The sequence below is a fragment of the Nomascus leucogenys genome, chromosome 12, assembly GCF_006542625.1.
Source record: "Nomascus leucogenys isolate Asia chromosome 12, Asia_NLE_v1, whole genome shotgun sequence".
Taxonomy (NCBI): Eukaryota; Metazoa; Chordata; class Mammalia; order Primates; family Hylobatidae; genus Nomascus; species Nomascus leucogenys.
In genome coordinates, this window is record NC_044392.1 from 2,107,704 (window position 1) to 2,130,961 (window position 23,258).

A 23,258-nucleotide genomic window follows, 5' to 3' on the forward strand; every position below is an offset into this window, starting at 1 on the left:
ATCTACTGCTTCCCTATTCAGCTGACTCAGCTAATAATTCTTCAGCCTGACTACAAAGTCCAAAACAAGCCTAGCTTTGCTTCCTATCATGCTAGGAGTCATAGGTTTATAGATGACTACTGCGGTTAGATTTGAATACAATCCTTCTTCCCTGGGATTAGAAAAATTCAGCTCTAGAGACTGTCAAAGATGATGCTTTGTTTCAATCAAACACTTGGCTCTGTGGGACTATCCAAGCCAAGGAAAATGAGGTAAGTTGAATTATGACAGAAATCTTTATTAAAATGTCTTTCAATAATATGTTTAGCATTCAATATACACACATACATATGTACACTCTTTGACACACCTCACAGATTGCTGCCATCAGTTTAACCAATAAGTTAAAACTAAAAAGAGGGAGGGGAGGGGAGGGGAACTAACGGCAAACTTTTTATGTTTTATCTGGTAAGAAATTGTGAATTTCTCAGAATTTCCCTGGGTGAAAACCTGTGACCGGAGAATCTTTCAAATAAAATACATAAATCTCTACCCCTTGGAAAAAAAAAAAAAAGTTCCAAAAGATGCAGTTACAAGTGTGCTTCTCAGAACAGGAGCATTCATTCCACTTCATACTCTGGCTTCTCCACCTTCTGGCTTCAAGACAGTTTGTCCCTCAGCTAGGGCAGAGAGGTTCATATGGGCACTTGGGCTCAGTGCACCTTGGGCTCTGGGGGTCGAGGGGCAGGCTGCAGTATGGGAGCGGGGGGAGCCACACTCATCTGAGGTGATGTCTGGCACATCATCTGACTGTGTATCAGAGCTCTCTAGGTCACTGCGGATGCTTTCAGGCTGGGCCAGGCTGATGTCCCAAGGTTTGCGGGCCAGGCAGTCTTTCTGTTCACAGCTTTGGTGTCTGCAGGGGGGATCCTCTTCACTGCCTCCGCCACCACTACCTTCTTCATTCTCTGCCATCTGAGCATGAACATGGAGCGAATCCTCCGTGCTGCTTCCACTCACCAGCTGATAGTGGCTTGGTTTGGCTTCAATGTCCACTTGGATTTCCATATTGTTGCATTCTCTGTGGAGACAAAATCCACTTTGCTGAGTCATGCATGGGTCATGCTAAACCTGTTGGTAAAAGCAGTCCGTGGGTTCAGGATTAGGAATTTCAAAAAGTTAGGTAAACAGTGAACTAGAGCTCACTTTTAACAAAAATAACATTTTTAATCTAACACTCAAATGAGATGGAGGCTGGACACGGTGGCTCATGCCTATAACCCCAGTGCTTTAGGAGGTCGAGGTGTGTGGATCGCCTGCGTCCAGGAGTTTGAGACCAGCCGGGGCAACAAAGTCAGACCCTGTTTCTAAAATAAAAAAAATTAGCTGGGCATGGAGGCATGTGCCTGTAGTCCCAGCTACTCGGGAGGCTGAGATGGGAAGATCACTTGAACCCAGGAGTTCAAGGCTGCAGTGAGTTATGATTGTGTCACTGCACTCCAGCCTGGTTGACAAGAGCAAGACCCTATCTCTAAAAAAACAAAAATAAAAATAAATGAGATGGAGAAGAGTAATTAGATCCTTTTTGCTGATTTAACTATATACATGCACACGTGTGCTCAGATGCACACACACGTATATCTCAGCTAATCTCTTTAAACATACAGAAAGAGCTTCCAAAATTCAACTAAGGGTCAGAGCCTCACGCTAGCTTACTCAAAATAGAACACTAAAAGCTTTTTACTACCATGCCACAAGCAGAAGAAGCCAGAATACCTACCAGTGGGAGTACCACAATCACACCATCCCAGATATACTAGTTTCTCAAAATAAAAGAGAAAGAAGCTACGGGAACGCTATCAAGCAAAGGGCAAGCAGAAACCCTAGACTCGAAGACATCAATGAACATCAATCTAGCTCTTTAAGTTCCATGTAATTATACACTGTTGGAATAGCCAAGAAAGACAAAAAAAAAAAAAAAAAAAAAAAGAAAAGAAAAAAGTATATAAAAGGAAGAAAGAAAAGAAATCTCTAAAAATCAAGTGCTAACAAGAAGAATCAAGAGATGCCAAACACTCAAGTACCAAGAACTTGCTCCAATGAATCCACAGGTTACACTATATATCCCACGAAATGGTACATACAGCCCTAACATGAGGCACTGAACTTCTGAAGACCTAGTACCCAACCAAAAAATGCAACCTCTCCTGGACATCTGACTGTTCACTGTTCACATACCTGTCCTGTGGGTTGTAGGAACTGATTATGGAACCGGCCATAGCACGAGTGCTTGCGTTGTCACTAATTGCACCAAGACTGGCTGTGTCTTTGGGGAAAATTTCCTTTTGGACATCGGCTTGAACTTCTAACCTGTGTAAAGAGGGGACGTTCAAGTTAATATGAGACCTGGGTATTCCAAGACAGTCTGCTTCCTGGCACACATCTCTTCCATTACTCTCTTGCAAATTGTGGTTGTCTGTCTAATCTTCTCCAATTGTCAAACAGCGCAAATAGATGCCCATACATTTTTTCTCTTAAATATCTATTGAAATCGTCCCCTCCTTTCTATCCCCACAGCTACTGCTTAACTTCAGGTTTTCATCATCTCCTGCCTGGATGACTACAATTGGGCTCCCTCTCCAGTAGCTCTTAAGTCCAAGTCAAACAACCTCTAGAACAGTGCCAGTGTGAATAAAGACCGAATCACTCTAACAATTCTCTAACTCTTGGCTCCCTACTGCCAACAGGCATTTAAGGTCTTCCTGATCTGCCAGGAAGCTCTCTGTCCAGTTCTATCACTCCCTATAGATCCGAAATCATAGTCACTCTGAATTTTTTCTTTCTTTAAATACCTATACATTTTATACTTCCATGACTCTGCACATGCTATTCTGTCTCTCTAGAAATTTCCTTTCTCTACCAAACTTATACTCAGTCCTTAACAACAAAGGAACTATCACTTCCCTCATTATCCCAGCAAACCATTCACTTCTTGCTAAGGACTGCCACAGCACCTGCCTACTTATTTATTATTATTTTTTTTAGAGGGGGTCTCACTCTGTCACCCAGGCTGGAGTGCAGCGGCACGATCTTGGCTCACTGCAACTTCTGCCTCCCAGGTTCAAGCGATTCTCCTGCCTCAGCCTCCCAAGTAGCTGGGATTATGGGTTCCCACCACCACACCCAGCTAATTTTTGTATTTTTAGTAGAGATGGGGTTTTACCATGTTGGCCAGGCTGTCTTGAACTCCTAACCTCAGGTGATCTCCCACCTAAAAAAGGTGCTGGGATTACAGGCGTGCGCAGGCCCTGCCTACTTATTATGATGCATCTGTCACTCGTCTGTTAACCCCACAAAAGGAGAGACCACAACTCGTTCACACTTTACCTTCCCTGCCTTGCACATAATAGGAAATCAAACATTTAACATCAAATTACCTCCAGGGAATGAGACTGAAGGACATATAGGAGCCAACCTCTTCCCTCCTCTTGGAGCAGCAAACTCCCAATAGTGTCTCAGAGCCCATAACTATTTCCTTTCTTGGCTCCAACACCACTTTGCTGCACACTTAAGTATTTCCTCATAATGGGTTTCACAGTCAAACCGGTCTGACTCATTCTCTTCCTATAAAATAAAGGCTTTCACAGAACTACAACAGCTGGACTGGCTAAGCTGCAGTTTCAGCAAGTCAGTCTCCAATTATGTCTGTCTGCTTATTTACAGGGGTGTTGGTTTTAAGAAAGCACAGCAGTGAATATGCCAGCATGTGGGGGCGGGATCCCCTGACAAGAGACAACCAGAGTCATGAGATGCACAGACGGGTCAGCCGCAGCCTGCAGCTGCACATTCAAGCAGCTTCCATCCTACTGCCTGAGCCTTTGCTTTGCTGCTCCAGCCTCAGGTGCCCTTCAAAAATGTGCCAAGGCCCAGGGAAATGAGGGCATGCAATGGAAAGTGCATAGTGTCAGAGACCTGCGTTCTAGTTTCAGGTCTGCCACAGAATCACTCTGAGTTGGAAGAGTCTTTCAGAAAGGCCTCCTACTTAGGTGGTTCTCAGATGCTGGTTCATGCAACGGCTGTGCTAGAATTACCTGGGGAGCTTTTTCAAAACACAGATCACCCCCTAGGTGCCACTCCAGGAAATTCTGCTATTCGTTCTGCGCTGGGTCCCTGAAGTCTATTTTTAAGAGGCTCCCAGGTGATTGACAGGCACTCAGGTGTGAGATCCAGTCCACCTGCCATCTGTTGCTTGAATCCTTCTTATAGCCAAATAGCCATCTGGTCTCACTGTAAACATTTCCAGGGATAGGCAGCTCAGTATCTAATAAAGTAGCCTTTTTCCTCTTTGGGCTTTCATGTTGCTTTTCCCTATATTCTCTATACTGAACCAAAATTAGTTTCCCTTTAGCTTCTGCCAAGTCATCTTAATCTACCTTTTGGTATGAGGCATAGAAGTCTAATCCTTTTCACAGCTGAAGGTCCTTCGGATAGCCGAAGGCAACTACCTTCCTGTCCTGCTTTGTTCTACCTTTATCCCTCCCTAGGCCTTTCTTCTCCATTGCATTCAACTAACTGCTTCTCAGGCAACATGTTATGCTCCTCTGAAAATATACACTCTGGTCTGCCTAACTAGTGAAATGACCAAGCAAGTCACAATCTTTTTAATTACAAAGCTTTACGTATTTTCAACACAAGTACATGGAATTGATTTTCCTTATCTAGCAAATGGAAATAGAAAGGTAATAAGGATTGCAGTATTAAACCAGCTGGGGGCAATGGTTCATGCCTATAATCCTAGCACTTTCGGAGGCTGAGTTGGGAGGATGGCTTGAGGCCAGGAGTTTAAGACCAGCCTGGGCAACAGAGCAAGACCCCATCTCTACAAAAAATTGAAAACGTTAGCTGGATGTGGTGTGTGCACTTGTAGTCCTAGCTACTCAGGAGGCTGAGGTGGTAGGATTGCTTGAATCCAGGAGGTTGAGGCTGCAGTGAGCCATGATTCTGCCACTGCACTCCAGCCTGGATGACAGAGTGAGAAAAAAAAACAAAAAAACACCCCCAAGGCCCACTATCAATAAACCATCATGGGCTGGGCGTGGTGGCTCACGCTTGTAATCCCAGCACTTTGGGAGGCTGAGTCGGGTGGATCACAAGATCAGGAGCTTGAGACCAGCCTGGCCAACATGGTGAAACCCTGTCTTTACTGAAAATACAAAAATTATCCAGGCATGGTGGCGCATGCCTGTAGTCCCGGGAGGCTGGGGCAGGACAATCACTTGAACCCAGGAGGTGGAGGCTGCAGTGAGCTAAGATCGCGCCATTGCACTCCAGCCTGGGCGACAGAGCAAGACTGCATCTCAAAAAAATAAAATAAAATAAATAAGCCACGATACAGCATAAATGCTACTGAAAGCCAGTGACAAGCCTAATGGAGAGCATAGCTTTAGGAATTCTATAAAAATGCCTACTCTCCCTTCCTGAAGGAGGCAGCCTCAGGCAGTCAAGGGAGAATCTGAAGTCAAGATTATTCTTTAAGGCCGGGCGCGGTGGCTCACGCTTGTAATCCCAGCACTTTGGGAGGCTGAGGCGGGCGGATCACGAGGTCAGGAGATCGAGACCACGGTGAAACCCTGTCTCTACTAAAAAATACAAAAAAAAAATTAGCCGGGCGTGGTGGCGGGCGCCTGTAGTCCCAGCTACTCGGAGAGGCTGTGGCAGGAGAATGGCATGAACCCGGGAGGCGGAGCTTGCAGTGAGCCGAGATTGCGCCAGTGCACTCCAGCCTGGGTGACAGAGCGAGACTCTGTCTCAAAAAAAACAACAAAAACAACAAAAAAAGATTATTCTTTATATAGAAGCAGCTATGGTGCAATGGAAAGAACACTGAACTTTGCATAACTGACGTAACCTTTTTTTCTAAGCTTGTTTCCTATTTGTAAAAGTAAAAAAAAAGGCCTGGCGCGGTGACTCACGCCTGTAATCCCAGTGGTTTGGGAGGCCGAGGCGGGCGGATCACGAGGTCAGGAGATTGAGACCATCCTGGCTAACATGGTGAAACCCCATCTCTACTAAAAATACAAAAAATTAGCTGGGCGTGGTGGCAGGTGCCTGTAATCCCAGCTACTCAGGAGGCTGAGGCAGGAGAATCGCTTGAACCCAGGAGGCGGAACTTGCAGTGAGCCGAGATCGCGCCAAGGCACTCCAGCCTGGACGACAGAGTGAGACTCCATTTAAAAAAAAAAAAAAAAAAGTAAAAACAAAACAAAACAAAACCATTGACAATTAAATCAAAATAAGATGATATATGGCACAAGCCTGGCACAGAGAAATGGCTCAATGTGTTACTTCTTATAATTCTAACCATTTCTGCCAGAAATTATCTATTTGTTTACCTGCTATATTTTCCCTTGCCACTGGAGAGAATGCCGCCACTCAGCGTGCCCCCTGAGAGGGCTGCAAAGCTGGCTGTTTCGCTGTAAGGACCTTGCATAACACTAAGTCCATCTGTAGGGCTTCCACTAGTGCTCAATACACTAGTCAGGCCTTCAATGCTGCTTTCCCCAATGCTGGGATTCTTGAGGGCTCGCCAGGCATCTGCCACTGGGGATAGAACCAAACATCCAATTCAAGACAGCAGAACACCAAAACGGTCAGTAGGCATTTTCCTGCAATGACTTTTCAGAGTACTAACGTATTTACTTAACGAACAGGTACTGTGTGCAGTCGCCACATATCAAGTGTTTTAACATATGTTCATATTTAATCCTCCAAATAACTAGGCATTAATAGCCTCAATTTTAGATGAGAAAACTAAAATTTAAAACTAAATGACTTGTCCAAGGCCATGGTAGTTACGCGAAACTCTAACTCTGATTCCAAGTCCACTATTCTTTCCACTACACTGTTGCTTCCATGTAACCAAACATGAAGATTTAAAAAATATGTTTGGGTCATGTGCCGATTTTAATAGGAAGCTTCTAGTAGAAAGCTAGAAAAACTGGCCGGGCGCAGTGGCTCACGCCTGTAATTCCGGCACTTTGGGAGGCTGAGGCGGGCGGATCACAACGTCAGGAGATCGAGACCATCCTGGCCAACATGGTGAAACCCCATCTCTACTAAAAATACAAAAAATTTAGCCAGGCGTGGTGGCGGGTGCCTGTAGTCCCAGCTACTCAGGAGGCTGAGGCAGGAGAATGGCATGAACCCAGGAGGCGGAGCCTGCAGTGAGCCAGGATCACACCACTGCACTCCAGCCTGGGCAACAGAGCGAGACTCTGTCTCAAAAAAAAAAAAAAAGAAAAGAAAAAAGAAAGCTAGAAAAACCTTTGGGGATCTCTGTGCCCTACGTTAGTTACTACGGTAAAGTAGAACCCACATTAAAGTAAAAGTCAGAAGACTTGCCCTAGTCTCAGCTCTGTGAAGCTCGTAATAGTGAGATGAAAGCTTAAAGAAATTCCCATTTAGGCTGGGTGTGGTGGCTCACACCTGTAATCCCAGCACTTTGGGAGGCCAAGGTGGGCGGATCATGGGGTCAGGAGATCGAGATTTTCCTGGCTAATACGATGAAACCCCAAACCCCGTCTATACTAAAAAAAAAAATTAGCCAGGCGTGGTGGCACATGGCTGTAGTCCCAGCTACTCGGGAGGCTGGGGCAGGAGAATCGCTTGAACCTGGGAGGCGGAGGTTGCAGTGAACCGAGATCGCAACACCATACTCCAGCCTGGGTGACAGAGACTCTGTCTCAAAAAAAAAAAAAAAAAAGAAATTCCCATTTAAATGGGGACAACAGCTCCATCCTCCCTCGTCAGAGAGCTGTTTGTTGTAAAAACCAAGTGAGATAATTGTGTAAAATACTCTGAAAATTATCAAGTACTGTGCAGATATAAAGATGTTATTATAATCACTACTACTACCAACATACTTGGAGTTACTTGGAATCCTACTAGTTTGTACCTGTCACACAGAGGCAAGTACCAGGGGAATTAACCTAATAACTTTGGAACAAAGAAATGAAAAGCTAAAAATACTTTACCCCCTACAAAGCTCATTATCCAAAGTAATCCAATGACAATCTCCCTGTAAAATGTGCTGAATTTTACTGATTTTTATCTTGTATATCATAAATTCAAATGGAAATAAACATCCTGCTTTTTACCTGTGATTGGACCATCATCTTCGTCAAATTCAATTTTCACTCCTTTTCCGTTGGCTGTGCTAACTCCACAGCCGCCTCCACGACAAAGAGAAATGGGCACAACCCCATAGACATATGCCAGCATAATGGGGACACCAATACCTGGGGGAAGAGAAGGAAACACGTCAGCTGGCTATTAGGTTGCAAGTGCCCTGAATAATTCTTCCCAGTCTGGGCATGGACAAACCACTTTATAAAGAAAGAAAGACAGAAAGTAGCTATCCCAAAAGGGTGGCCTGGTGTAACAGAATGATGACCAGGCTAGAAATCAGAAAGGTCTGGATTAGATTCTTGGCTCCGTTTACTAGCTGTATAATCTTGGACCTATCTTCCCACGGTTGTCAATAATCAAATGAGAATGTTATGTACTGTGCTTTGCAGAGTAAATATATGTTGCTTTCATTTTCCCCTCTTTTAATCACTGTTGAAATGCTAACCTAATCAAGAGCCAATCAAGAATCAAATATTAAATAAGTGACTACTGCTTGGAGTTTAGGATCTCCTCAGGATGTTAATTCCAAAATCTTACTACTGTGTGAGGTAGAATGGCTTAGCTATTAAGAGCACAGGATCTGAAGGCAGATTAACTTGATTCATGCCCCAGCTAAGTGACCTGGGGAAAATTACTGCACCTTTCTTTTTTTTTTGAGACAGAGTCTCACTCTGTTGCCCAGGCTGGAGTGCAGTGGCATGATCTTGGCTCACTGCAAGCTCCGCCTCCCGGGTTCACGCCATTCTCCTGCCTCAGCCTCCCGAGTAGCTGGGACTACAGGCACCCGCCACCACGCCTGGCTAATTTTTTGTATTTTTAGTAGAGACGGGGTTTCACCGTGTTAGCCAGGATGTTCTCCATGTCCTGACCTCGTGATCCACCCGCCTCATCCTCCCAAAGCACTGGGATTACGGCCATGAGCCACCGCGCCCGGCCAATTACTGCACCTTTCTATTAAAATTGTGCTTCCTTTTGTGAGGATTGTGAGGATTAAATAAATTAATATATGCAAAAGTCTCAGAACCACTCCTGGCACAAGAAGAGGCACATTAAATGTTAGTTACACTATTATTATTCTAAAACAAACTCTTGTGCCTCCCAAAGTAATGTGAAGCATTAAACAAATCAAAACAAAAGTAATTTTGTTTTGTGGATTTCATGGCAAGTAGAGAAGGAATATGAAAGGTGAAAACTAGGGCTTAAAATAAGTTTCTTTAATTCAACCTTTTCTATGTGCCAAATGGAGTTCTAGGCACTAACTTAAGAACAAAAGATCACACACTCTGATAATTTGGTGTGCTTGAAAAACTTAAAAATAATCATAATCGGCCGGGCGCGGTGGCTCACGCCTGTAATCCCAGCACTTTGGGAGGCCAAGGTGGGCGGATCACGAGGTCAGGAGATCGAGACCACGGTGAAACCCCGTCTCTACTAAAAAAAAAATACAAAAAATTAGCCGGGCGCAGTGGCGGGCGCCTGTAGTCCCAGCTACTCGGAGAGGCTGAGGCAGGAGAATGGCGGGAACCCGGGAGGCGGAGCTTGCAGTGAGCCGAGATTGCGCCATTGCACTCCAGCCTGGGTGACAGAGCAAGACTCCGTCTCAAAAAAAAAAAAAAAAAAAAAAAAAATCATAATCATGGTGCCTAACAGAATTTACTATCAAGGTGGGCTGGCATAAAATGTAGGAATCTTTGAGAAACATCTGGCCATCTGGCGAAACTGTTATGGTCAGAAAGCTGAGAAGAGGCGTGGTCCTGACTAGCTTACCAACACTAACTGCAGCAATAACTGGGGATGCAATGACCGACAAAGTCACTCCTCCAGTGATAGCCAAATTCCGCTTGTGTTTGGAGGTTTTCCTTCCCTCATACCTGCTGTGAATCTAAGAATAAAAAAAGAAAATCCAGGTCAGCAGGTTAGGACATCAATCTTTTGCCAGAGAAAAAAAGGACAGGTGAATATTCACTTGCAAGTTATCTATATTAAAACATATCCTCCATCCCAAATAGGCATCTTTATCAAATGTTAACCTAACTCAGACCTGGAAGATATAAAGTAATACAGACAAAGTTAATCCAAAAAGAGACAAAATAACTCAGCAGAATGAAGTAAGTATTTTACCTTCTTTTTTTTTTTTTTTTTTTTGGAGTCTGTCATGCAGGCTGGAGTGCAGTGGTGCGATCTTGGCTCACTGCAACCTCTACGTCCCTGGGCTCAAGCAATCCTCCCACCTCAGCCTCCCTAGTAGCTGGGACTGTAGGCACATGCCACCATACCCAGCTAATTTTTATATTTTTTTGGGTAGAGATGGGTTTTGCCATGTTGCCCAGGCTGGTCTCAAACACCTGGGCTCAACCGATCTACCTGCCTTGGCTTCCCAAAGTGCTAGGCCACGTATTACAAATGTGAACCACCATGCCCGGCCCAGCATTCTACCTTTAAGTCACTGAGACGGCCGGGTGTGGTGGCTCATGCCTGTAATCCCAGCACTTTGGGAGGCTGAGGCGTGTGGATCACCTGAGGTTAGGAGTTCAAGCCCAGCTTGACCAACATGGTGAAACTCCGTCTCTACTAAAAATACAAAAAATTAGCCAGGCGTGGTGGCACATGTCTATAATCCCAGCTACTTGGGAGGCTGAGACAGGAGAATTGCTTGAACCCAGGAGTCAGAGGTTGCAGTGAGCCAAGCTCGTGCCACTGCACTCCAGCCTGGGCAACAGAGTGAGACTCTGTCTCAAAAAAAAAAAAAAAAAAAAAAAAAAAAAGTCACTGAGACAAGCCAGGCCCAGGATGTTAATAAGAACTTTCAGATCTCATGGGGGTTTATGAAAATCCATTTAAGAAAGTAAGGTTATTTTTATCTAAGAACCAGCTGGTTTTCAGGTAGCTCTGAAACATAGCTCCTTCCCATTTCCCTCAAACCTTTACCAACGAACCTAAAGTTGAAACAAGCGCAGAAACCAGCATGTCTTTCTTACCTTCCTTCCAACATAAACAGGAATGCCAATGACCATGGCAGGAATGGCAATGCCAGCAATGAGAGAAATCCCCACCGGAGCACCAATCAACGTGCCCAGCTGCCAAAGAATTTTCTTCTTACGGCTCCATGGCTTCTTGCCCCAGAATGTACAGCCAGAGGGGCTGCAGGGAAAACAGACCGAAGTTAATGTCAACATTACAAATACAGCTAGTATTATCAGAGGGCTTGATAACAGCAACAGCCTTCTTTTCAGTAAGAGTGATTAACAGAAGAGTTTACAGGAAATGAATATATTACACAAGGGAGAGCAAAGGACAAGGCCAGACTATTAGAGCTCTGGGCTCTTTAACTTTTTTGGTTGTTGTTGTAAAGACAGGCTTCCAGACTTGAAATTCCTTTTCCATTCTTCTCTGCTGAATTCTGTCTTCCCTAACCCACCAAAACTGATCTAGCTTCCATGACTGACAAGACTTGGGATGCTGCATAGCCTTACGCACTTGACATCCCATCCAGACACACTGCACCCTGCACTAATGAACACTCTGATTTGTGTAGTTTTCTTGGCATATGTCCTACCACACCTAATAGATACTGCAAACCATGTTCCTGGGAGAGGATATAAAAAGACCTCATCATAACCTTTGTATCAGTTTGGTATTCTGAGTTTGGCTACTTTTACATTCAGCCCTTCTGTGCGCAACCATTTTTGCCCATTCTCTTTGTGCTATCTTCTCCACTAGAAGGGATAAACAATTTTGAAAATAGGGATCATGTCTTATTCACCCCTATGTCCCCAATGACTAGCACACAGTAAGTACTCAAATGTTCGACAAATTGGCAACGAAGGTGTTGTGTTTCATTTACACGATGAATGTTTGTTTGTAAATATTAACATATTTTATTTGTAAATATTAGCAAACATTTTGTTTGTAAATATTAACTCCTCCACAACAATATTTTAATATTCACTCAATGAGGCTGGGCGCGGTGGCTCACGCTTGTAATCCCAGAACTTTGGGAGGCCGAGGCAGGCGGACCACCTGAGGTTCGAGTTCAAGACCAGACTGGCTAACATGGTGAAACCCCGCCTCCACTAAAAATACAAAAATTAGCTGGGCATGGTGGCGGGCACCTGTAATCCCAGCTACTTAGGAGACTGAGGCAGGAGAATCACTTCAACCTGGGAGGTGGAGGTTGCAGTGAGTCGAGATCGAGCCACTGCACTCCAGCCTGGGTGACAGAGCGAAACTCTGTCTTAAAAAAAAAAAAAAAAAAAATTCACTTAATGAATTCCTTGGGAACTCATTAAATGCAAAAAACTATAAAAAGGTCACAACTCTAGCCTCAAGATACTTACAGGTTAGTAAGATAAGACATGTACATGAAGTGTAAAGTACTGACGATATTTATGACAAAAGATAAAAGAAAGTCAAAGAATGAGGTGGAAAAAGGAGAGGCAACATGGATGAAAGGCATTTAAGTGGCTCTTAAAAGATAAGAACTGAACAAGTTGAGATAAAAGGAGGATACTGGAAGGTAGGCAGAAAGCATTTTCGGCAAAGGAAAGAACATGAACAAGTATGGAGGCAAGATAGCAAAAGGAGAAAAGCAAGTCCAGACTACCTGTAATATGGCATGCAAAGAAAGGCAGAAAGAACTAGAAGAGTAGCTGGTGAAAACATGATTAGAGGAGCATGTCAGAGTTTTCCCAGCTTCCTTAACCTGTAATGAGAGGACAGCTGTGTCTTTTTGACATCCTTTTCCATGAATCAGTAAGAGAATAAGACTACAAAAGGAATGGATGCATTTCCCATCTTACCTGAGGTAATGCAAGTCTGAGATCTCTTTCATACAAAGCCAGCAGAATTCACAGCCACACACTGCACAGGTCATGTGATTACAGCTTCCATCATTCATCTTGATAATGTACGCACTGCATCGTGGGCATGGCTTGATGTCATCTGCTATGAGTGGGGGAGGAAGAATGGGTAGAAAAAACACCCCTAGTTAAATCCAGTTTGATTTAATTATTCCTAGGAGTATATATAAGAAATGAGGCAGCAGTCAAGAACTCTTCACTGAACACTCCAAATTGTACAACCTGCTTTACTGGAAGGTTGGCTATGTCTAGACCTCAGGAATTTTCATAAAATGAATCCTGTCTCTTATTGAGCTGCCTATCCCAGCCACTGGCATCTTACACAGCACTTGAACCACACTCTAGCAAGGAGACTTCCTTAGGGAGAAAGATGTTTCCAAGAAAAATGAAATTTCTACCAGTCGATAGGCTGGCAGATTTAAAAGAAGAATCCTACAGAAAGAATAGCCTGCAGCCTGGAATTAGCTTTACGTTTTTAAAAACTTTAGTTTGGGAAATTTATTTTTCAGGTTCAACATGTATCATTGTGATTTGCTGTTAACATAGCCCACAGTCCCTTCCCATGATACTTTCAAATTCAAAACCTAAAAACAACTGGGTATGCTATGTAGCATATACTTGGTAATTTTCAGAGCAAGCTATGAACTGTCCTAATAAAATGACAATTTAGGAAGTTATGCTGTGCCAGGAAAAAGTGAATGGCAAAATCTTTCCTACTAGCCTCGCCCAAATGACATCAGTAAAATAAAAGTACAAAGCAATAAATCCACTGACATTTTAAAATAGGTTTCCTCTGACTCGTCAAGGTTGGAGCTGAATGTGTGACATTGCTCCTTTTAAGGTTAATCATTAATCTATACTAATAGATAGTTTTCCTTTTCTTCAATCTGTACTCTACTTCCAAAGGCAGTGAGGCACTTAAGTCAGCTTGAAGGCAAACAGCATAGGTTTAATACTAATTAAATGTCTTTCTGTTCACAAGGAAAGTTTTGAAAAAGCCCCTAGTAAAACAAACTGAACTAATTGCTCTCCAATCTGAATCATATTACTAAAAAAGTAGGAACTACATAATTCGATTTTGTTGCATTTCAATTTTATATAGGTTGGATAACCTATGATGGTCAGAGAGGGAAGTGCTATCTTTATTATAATATTGAAAGTATTACCAAATGATATTTTCTGCTCTCTGATCCTTTGGAGTACTTGGGTTATACAATAAGATAATTTCTTTCAGCTTTGGGCTCACATCATGAAATACCAAATAAAGAGACAATGAGATAATGCCAACTTATACCTGGTCCAGATTCTTGCCCATAACTGAGACCTGAAGTGTGTTTGGTCCGAACTCGTAAAGTCTGGGCCCTCTGTTGACGGGCCATATCGCATGTCTGATTTGGATGCCATATCTGCTTGCAGTGGTAGCAGAACTCAGTCTGGCAACCTTCCCTCTCACAAGTTAGCTTCGGGCAGCTGGCACAGCCATAGGCAATAACAGCATAACTAGGTAAGGAAACAGTAAGAGATACCAGTAAGGTAAGAATGATCTAACCAAAAGAGACATTATTCATCAGAGTTAACAATGTTTGGCACTACCCCACTATCACATATGACACAGAGAAAAGAATACACACACACACACACACATATACACACACAAGCACATTTGACCAACTGTAAACATATCCCATGTGAGAAAGTAAACTTTTTTTTTTTTTTTTTTTTGAGACAGAGTCTTGCTCTGTCACCCAGGCTGGAGTGTGGAGTGCAGGGGTGTAATCTCGGCTTACTACAACCTCCACCTCCCAGGTTCAAGCAATTCTCCTGCCACAGACTCCCTAGTAGCTGGGATTACAGGTGCAAGCCACCATGCCCCGCTAATTTTTTTTGTATTTTTAGTAGAGATGGGGTTTCGCCATGTTGGCCAGGCTGGTCTCAAACTCCTGACCTCAGGTGATCCACCCACCTCGGCCTCCCAAAGTGCTGGGATTACGGGCATGAGCCACCACGCCTGGCTATAAATTTCTTGAGATTCCAAAAACATAAATCATTTATTTCCTTTAAAAAGTGGAGGTGGAGTATTTTATTTATCCTGGATTTCTAGCATTTATTCAATCATAGCTGAAGCTGCTTTCGGAGTAGTTTGTCATAGTAAGTTTCATAAATAACAGGGTACAGAACTATTTCCTTTTGATAGTTTGCTATATTTAGAGAGATTAGTATTTGTTTATATGAAGGAAGAGAACATTAGTGAAATAAAGAGCTATGGCAAAAACTAAAGTTTATTTTTTAATTCTTTTTTTTTTTTTTTTTTTTTGAGATGGGGTCTCGCTCTGTCACCCAGGGTGGAATGCAGTGGCTCACTCCAACCTCCACATCCCAGGCTCAAGCAATCCTCTTGCCTCAGCCTCTAGAGTAGCTGGGACTACAGGTGCACACCACCACACTTGGCTAATTTTTGTAATTTGCATAGAGATGGGGTTTCGCCCTGTTGCCCAGGCTGGTTGCAAACTTTGGGCTCAATCAATCAGCCTGCCTCAGCCTCCCAAAGTGCTGGAATTACAGGCATGAGCCACCATGCTACCTTTTCTTTTTCTTTTTTTTTTTTTTTGAGATGGAGTCTTGCTCTGTCGCCAGGCTGGAGTGCAGTGGCGTGACTCGGCTCACTGCAACCTCTGCCTCCCGGGTTCAAGCGATTCTCCTGCCTCAGCCTCCTTAGTAGCTGGGACTACAGGCATGCACCACCACGTGCAGCTAATTTTTGTATTTTTGTAGAGACAGGTTTTCACCATGTTGGCCAGGATGGTCTTGATCTCTTGACCTTGTGATCCACCCTCCTCGGCCTCCCAAAGTGCTGGGATTACAGGCATGAGCCACCGCACCCAGACTTTTTCATTTTTTTTTTCCTTCAAGTAAAAATTGTTTTATTGTCATTAACATATTTAATATAAAAAGAAGTGCAGCAAACGGCTCAGTGTTGTATTTTTTAAAAAATCCAGGTTTGTGCAGGTTACTCTAATTACATCTGGGAGCAGAGCTGTCCCCACATCAGGCACAGCAGCTGCACTTCTCTGACACCCCTTTGCAGATGCAACCCCGGGCACACTTGGCACAGCCCACAGGGCAGCAACAGGGCAGCAGGAGCAGCAGCTCTTCTTGCAGGAGGTGCATTTGCACTCTTTGCACTTGCAAGAGCCGGCGCACGTGCAGGAGCCACCAGTGGCACAGGAGCAGTTGGGGTCCATTTCGAGCAAACAAGATGCTGGAGCTCCCACTGGTGAGGCCAAAAAGCAGTCAGGCAGTTGGAAAGCGCGCTGCCTTTTTCATTCTTAAGTTCCACAGTGAAGCTGGTCTGACATAGTCACAGAGACAATAACCCTAAAGACTTATGATCAGCATCCCTCTTGAAAGCTCATCTCATCTTTCCACACTTTTTCAATTCAAATCTATACCTTGAAATGTCTTGATAGGCTCCAGAATCCAAGAATACCATGCCTCTATCTTATACATTAATACAGCATTAAGGCCATACCTCCCTTTCTCTCTTCTGACACATATTCTTTTTTTTTTTTTTGAGACAGTCTCACTATGTCGCCCAGGATGGAGCGCGGTGGCGTGATCTCGGCTTACTGCAATCTTCTCCCAAGTTCAAGTGATTCTCCTGCCTCAGCCTCCCGAGTAGCTGGGATTACAGGCGCCCGCCACCACGTCCAGCTTTTTTTTTTTTTTTTTTTTTTTTTTTTTAGTAGAGACGGGGCTTCACCATATTGGCAAGGCTGGTCTTGAACTCCTGACCTCTGGTGATTTGCCTGTCTTGGCTTCTCAAAGTGTTGTGATTACAGGTGTGAACCACTGCGCTCAGCCGTGACACATATTCTTCATGTAAAGATTCAGAATTTATCAGCACTAATGTCGACCATTTCTTGTAGTTCATGTTCATTTACCAAAAATTAGTCTCACACAAACAATCCAATATATTTATATAACTATTAGCCTTTCTGATTAATTCCAAATATGTCAATTAAATGCTCAGATTACTCTAAAAAGAAATATAATACTTGTATAAAATAAAATTTTAGCCAGGTGAGATGGCTCATGCCTGTAATCTCAGCACTTTGGGAGGCTGAGGCAGGAAGATCGCTTGAGGCCAGCATTTTTAGACCAGCCTGGGCAACACAGCAAGACCTTTTATCTCAAAAAAAAAAAAAAAAAAAAAAAAAAAAAAGGCCAGGCGCGGTGGCTCACACCTGTTATCCCAGCACTTTGGGAGACTGAGGTGGGCGAGTCACAGGTCAGGAGTTCGAGACCAGCCTGGCCAACATGGTGAAACGCTGTCTCTACTAAAAATACAAAAAATTAGCTGGGCATGGTGGCGGGCGCCTGTAATCCCAGCTACTCAGGAGGCTGAGGCAGGAGAATTGCTTGAACCCAGGAGGTGGAGGTTGCAGTCAGCAGAGATTGCGCCACCATGGGTGTCACTCCAGTCTAGGTGGCAGTGCGAGACTCCATCTCAAAAAAAAAAAGAAAAATCAGCCAGTCATGGTGACACAGGCCTGCAGTCACAGCTACTTGGGAGGCTGAGGTGGGAGGACTGCTTGAGGCTGGGAGGTTAAGGCTCCAGTGAGCCACGTTTGCGCCACTGCACTCCAGCCTGGGTGACAGTGAGATTCTGTCGGAAAAATAATAAATACATAAATAAATGGAAAGTCATTAAAGTTCATCACACAATTTTTTTTTTTTTGGAGACAAGGTCTCACTCTGTCACCCAGCTTCTGGACAGTAGTGTGATGATAGCTCACTGCAACCTGAAACTCCTGGGCTCAAGTGATCCCACCTCAGGCCCCCAAGTAGCAGTGCATACCACCATGCCCAGCTAACTTTTTTTTTTTGTAGAGACAGGGTTGGTCTTGCTATGTTGCCCAGGCTGGTCTGGAACTCCTGTCTTCAAGCAACCCTCCCGCCTTAGCCTCCCAAAGCATTGGAATTACAGGCGTGAGCCACCATGCTTGGTCTATCACACACATTTTTAAAAACATCAGTAATTGTAGGTTTCCGTGTTGCCATCTGCACTCTGTCCTCTATTCCAATACTCTCTCGCAATATTCAAAGACCTCAAATAACTTGTGCAAAAAGCTAATAACATTTTCTGGAATTTATTCTACAGTTTGCTTGTTTATTTGAATGTACGTAAGATGTTAATCATAGCAACTCAAGTTGTCACGTTTATCACAGATTCTGCAAATTGACTTGAGAATGACGCTGAAAATATAAATGACAATGTATCCCCTATGTTATATAATACAGGCTGTATTAAAACTCTTCTCAGAAAGAACAGTGAGAATAGGTCAACCTATGAATGCAAATGATTCATATCCTGTAGGAGTTCTGAGCAAATTTACCCCACCTAGCTGCAAAATAACTACTAAAGATAAACAACGTGTCTCCTCAAGACAGTGACTAGCTTGTTATTTTGCATTAAATGGGAAAGTTACTGGATGACCTCAGAAAAGCATTAAGTCAACTTCTAAAGATACAAATTAAGTGGACAGCTAGTAGGGAACCTTGAACACGTCATCATCCATTCCTACCTCACATGGCAGAAGTAAATGTTTATTAACATTCCCCCAGCCCCCACTTCTTTTTTTTTTTTTTTTTTTAGATGGAGTTTCGCTCTTGTTGCCCAGGCTGGAGTGCAATGGCGTGATCTCGGCTTACTGCAACCTCTGCCTCCTGGGTTCAAGCGATTCTCCTGCCGCAGCCTCCCAAGTAGCTGGGCTTACAGGCGACCGCCACCATGCCCAGCTACATTTTTTGTATTTTTAGTAGAGACAGCGTTTCACCATGTTGGCCAGGCTGGTCTCGAACTCCTGGCCTTCAAGTGATCTGCCTGCCTCAGCCTCCCAAAGTGCTGGGATTACAAGTGTGAGCCACCATGCCCAGCCCACTTCTTTTTTTTGTTTTTCTTGAAAAAGAACAACATTGGATAGGATTGACAATGTCAATTTTGAGTGTGTAATTTGGTGCCAAGGAAGTAAAATAACCCCAAATACTCATGAATCCACAGCAATCTATTACTATGACACCGAATTACTCAGGGCACAAGATTTGGCATTCCTGTTTTTGGGTACCTGGTCTGAGCTCTTGCCTCTGACTCATGCTGCATGACACGGAGTTATTACAATCTCCAAACCGGCCTGGTGCGGTCGCTCACGCCTGTAATCTCAGCACTTTGGGAGGCCGAGGCAGGTGGATCACCTGAGGTCAGGAGCTCAAGACCAGCCTGGCCAACATGGCGAAACCCCGTCTCAACTAAAAATACAAAAATTAGCCAGGCATGGTGGCACATGCCTATAATCCAGCTACTCAGGAGGCTGAGGCAGGAGAATTGCTTGAAACTGGGAAGCGGAGGTTGCAGTGAGCCAAGATCACACCATTGCACTCCAGCCTGGGCAACAAAAGAGAAATTCCATCTCAAAAAACAAAACAAAACAAAACAAAAACTCCAAACCTTAGCTTCTATTCCACCAAATGGAGGTATAGGTACTTGTCGCATTCAAACGTAGCTAAACACGTTCTAAAACTGTATGTGAGACCTTGTCCTCAAAGATGTATGGCGTAAAAACATCGCACACTCTGTCCTACTTCCTGGCCTTTACATACTCTATTCCTTCTACCCAGAAATGTCTTGTCCTTACTTCTTGCCCTGACAAGTACCCATTTAAGAACCAACTCCAGTGTCATTTTCTCTGTAAAATATACTTAACCTCTCTAGGCAGCTGGTTGCCTACTTCATGGGTGTGCACAATTATTTTGTAACACTTATCACATTATATTGTAACTATCTGTTTATATGCTTGCCTCCCAAACCACACTGGACTTAAGGAGACATATCATCCACTTTTTAATCTCAGTCTAGTATACTGGTTCATGCTCAAAATACCTGTGTTGCATGAATGACAGAGACCCTCTCTTGTTTTGGTTGTTTGACTTTCCCCAGGGCATTCTAGGTCTTCTCCTAGGCCATCACTCTGCTCTAAAGCAATCTTTTCAACATATCCATGTATCTATTGGCTTATTATATGCCAGGAACTATAACCTAACCCTAAAATTTCATATAAACCCACTTTAGTGGTAAACCCCTAAGTTATGAATAGGGTAATCTTCTTCCCGAATAGTTGAAAAAAAACCTTGCCTGGGCGTGGTGGATCACACCTGTAATCCCAGCACTTTGGGAGGCCAAGGGGTGGGTGGATTGCTTGAGCTCAGGAGTTCGAGATCAGTCTGTGCAACATGGCAAAACCCCATCTCTACAAAAAAAAAATACAAAAATTAGCTAGGCGTGGTGGTGCATGCCTGTAGTCCCAGCTACTCAGGAGGCTGAGGTGGGAGGATGGCTACAGCCCGGGAGGTGGAGGTTGCAGTGAGTGAAGATCATGCTACTGCACTCCAGCCTGGGAGATAGAGCTAAACTCTGTCTCAAAAAAAAAAAAAAAAAGAAAAGAAAAGAAAATACCTCATTCTTGAGACCCAATCTGCCCTGTCCACCTTGTTCCTTCTCTTCCATGTCCCATGCTGGTGCATCTTTCCTACTCTGCTCTTTTAGCTTAACCAACCAGTCAGGCTTGCTAATTAGAAGCTAAAAGAAAGGTGTAGAAAATTACATGCTGTGAAGAATACAGACACAGCTGGGTGCAGTGGCTCATGTTCATAACCCCAGAACTTTGTCAGGCAAAGGCAGGAGGATCACTTGAACCCAAGAGTTCAAGACCAGCCAGGGCAACATGGTGAAATCCCATCTCTACGAAAGACACAAAAATTAGGCCGGGCACGGTGGCTCACACCTGTAATCCCAGCACTTCGGGAGGCCGAGGTGGGTGGATCACCTGAGGTCAGGAGTTCGAGACCAGCCTGGCCAACGTGATGAAACCCCATCTCTACTAAAAATACAAAAAAATTAGCTGGGCATGGTGGCGTGCACTTGTAGTCCCAGCTACTCCCAGCTACTCGGGAGGCTGAGGCAGGAGAATCGCTTGAATCCAGGAGGCAGAGATTGCTGTGAGCCGAGATTGCACCATTGCACTCCAGCCTGGGTGACAGAGTGAGACTCTCTCTTCAAATAACAACAACAAAAACTAGCCGAGTGTGGTGGGGTGCAGTGGCGTGTGGTGGCACATGCCTGCAGTCCCAGCTACTTAGGAAGCTGAGGTGGGAGGATCACCTGAGCCTGGGAGGTTGAGGTTCTAGTGAGCTGAAATTGCACCACTGCACTCCAGCACGAGCAACAGAGTTACAGAGTTAAACCCTATCTCAAAAAAATAAAAAATAATAAAAAAGAGACTACAGACCACTCTCCCCAGCCCCCGCTGCTTACGTTCATACAACTTTTACTCATTTTATTAATTTCCTAAATCTTCAGAAACATCGTAAAGTGACAAGCTAGACCACAGCATTACTTAGCTTCAGACCTGGAAAGAAAGATTTCCATTAGTATAAATTTGATTATGCTCCAATAGACTTTGGTGGCTAAAGAAATGTGTTCCTATATTATGTCTGTACTTTCCACCCCCAAGTCATGTAACATAACTAGGTTACCCATTTACAAACAGACCCCTAGTAGGCATCAGGGTGGTAGACATGTGCCAAGTTGTCACAATGAACTGTACCCTTAACATCTTCATTTTTCCTGCCCTATTTAAGACTCATCTCTAGGCTAGACAACTCCAACAGCCTCCTTATCTGGTCTCCCTATTCCCCACTCCATCCAAATTCCATTCTAGAAGGTTACTCTTTTGCTTGAAATCCTTCAAAGAAAAAGAAAAAAGAAAAAAAGTGCTTCAACCCAAAACTTATTTCCATGGCTTACACAGGCCTATCGACCTGAATCCAGTCCACGTTTTCAGGTTGATCTCTAGTCACTTCCCAGGTATGGGGTCTCGCTATTATCCAGCCTGGTCTCGAACTCCTGGGCTCAACTAATCCTCCCACTTCAGCCTCCTAAGTAGCTGGGACCACAGGTGCAAACCACCATGACTGCTCCTCTGTGAAGTCTTTCTTGAAACCGTCATGCAAAATCTATTGTTCTTTCATCTATCTAAGAGCACCCGTATTTTCTTTAGTATTTATCACATGACATTTGTATAATTTTCTATCTATCTATGTATCAATTATCTGTCTCCTCTACCAGGTGAAACATCCTATCAAGAAAACCATGTCTAAGTTCTTTCTGTAATACCCAGTACTCACCCAGGGTTCAACATTGTATCATTCTGAAAGTATCCGTTGAAGGCGGGTGTGGTGGCTCACACCTGTAATCCCAGCACTTTGGGAGGTTGAGGCAGGTGGATCACTTGAAGTCAGGAATTCAAGACCAGCCTGGCCAACATAGTGAAACCCTGTCTCTACTAAAAATACAAAAATTAGCTGGGCATTGTGGCACGTGCCTATAATCCCAGATACTTGGGAGGCTGAGGCAGAAGAATCGCTTGAACCCGAGAGGCAGAGGTTGCAGTGAGCTGAGATGGCACAACTGCACTCCAGCCTGGGCGACAAAGCAAGACTCCATCTCAAAAAAAAGTTGTCTGTTGAATTGAATGATCACCTGTCTATCCTATTGTTGCTTATCTCTTTCATCTCTATTCTTCCTCTGAGAACTATGCTGCTCATATTTCTTATCTTTCTCATCAAAATTCATCTATGTACCATACTCTTCTAGAACCTCATTGAAAGACTTTGTACACAGAGTTGTAGAAATGGTTGGAATATAGATATCCTAGTCTAGAGGCATGAGCTCTCAATCTATTCAGACCATAAGGTTTATGGTTAAATAAGGACACTAACCAAAAGCAGGCCAGCATGGTAACTATTAAAGGAGTTTAGGGAAAGTTTGAGTTAAGCCTTAAAGATGCTACAGAAAAAACAAAAACCTGTTTCCTGGTGATCTAAATTGGGGAAATTATATTATATTGAAGATGTATACTACATATTAGCATATTAGCATGTTTAAAGATTTAAGAAACTCATAAACTTGTTTTATTTTGTTTAACCCAGTATTTTCCAAGCTTATTTCCTCACAAAACATTTTTCTTTCAAGTAATGCCTATAACATACCTTAGGAAATAGTGACATGAGTGAAAAATAGAAAATAAAATCAAAGGTGGTTGGAGATGGCCAGGTGTGGTGGCTCACGCCTGTAATCCCAGCACTTTGGGAGGCTGAGGCGGGTGGATCACAAGGTCA

General features: G+C 43.7%; 1 protein-coding gene and 1 pseudogene across 4 annotated transcripts in view; both read right to left on the minus strand.

Annotated features, from left to right (window-relative positions):
- Nucleotides 1-256: 256 nt before the first annotated feature.
- RNF19B (ring finger protein 19B) overlaps nucleotides 257-23,258 on the minus strand; it is a 30,154-nt gene continuing 7,152 nt past the window's right edge. For 2 of the 4 annotated variants that reach the window (XM_030823347.1, XM_003276393.4), the window contains 8 exons: nucleotides 14,320-14,525; nucleotides 12,966-13,110; nucleotides 11,145-11,307; nucleotides 9,934-10,048; nucleotides 8,136-8,276; nucleotides 6,372-6,579; nucleotides 2,218-2,349; nucleotides 257-1,060 (listed from right to left, as the gene is read on the minus strand). In XM_030823347.1, coding sequence (XP_030679207.1) covers nucleotides 610-1,060; nucleotides 2,218-2,349; nucleotides 6,372-6,579; nucleotides 8,136-8,276; nucleotides 9,934-10,048; nucleotides 11,145-11,307; nucleotides 12,966-13,110; nucleotides 14,320-14,525 — 1,561 coding nt within the window. In that variant the 3' untranslated portion in view covers nucleotides 257-609. The remainder of the gene's footprint in view (nucleotides 1,061-2,217; nucleotides 2,350-6,371; nucleotides 6,580-8,135; nucleotides 8,277-9,933; nucleotides 10,049-11,144; nucleotides 11,308-12,965; nucleotides 13,111-14,319; nucleotides 14,526-23,258) is intronic. The other 2 variants (XM_012511006.2, XM_030823348.1) reach the window with 2 other exon arrangements.
- Nucleotides 16,071-16,402, minus strand: LOC115837540 (annotated as a pseudogene).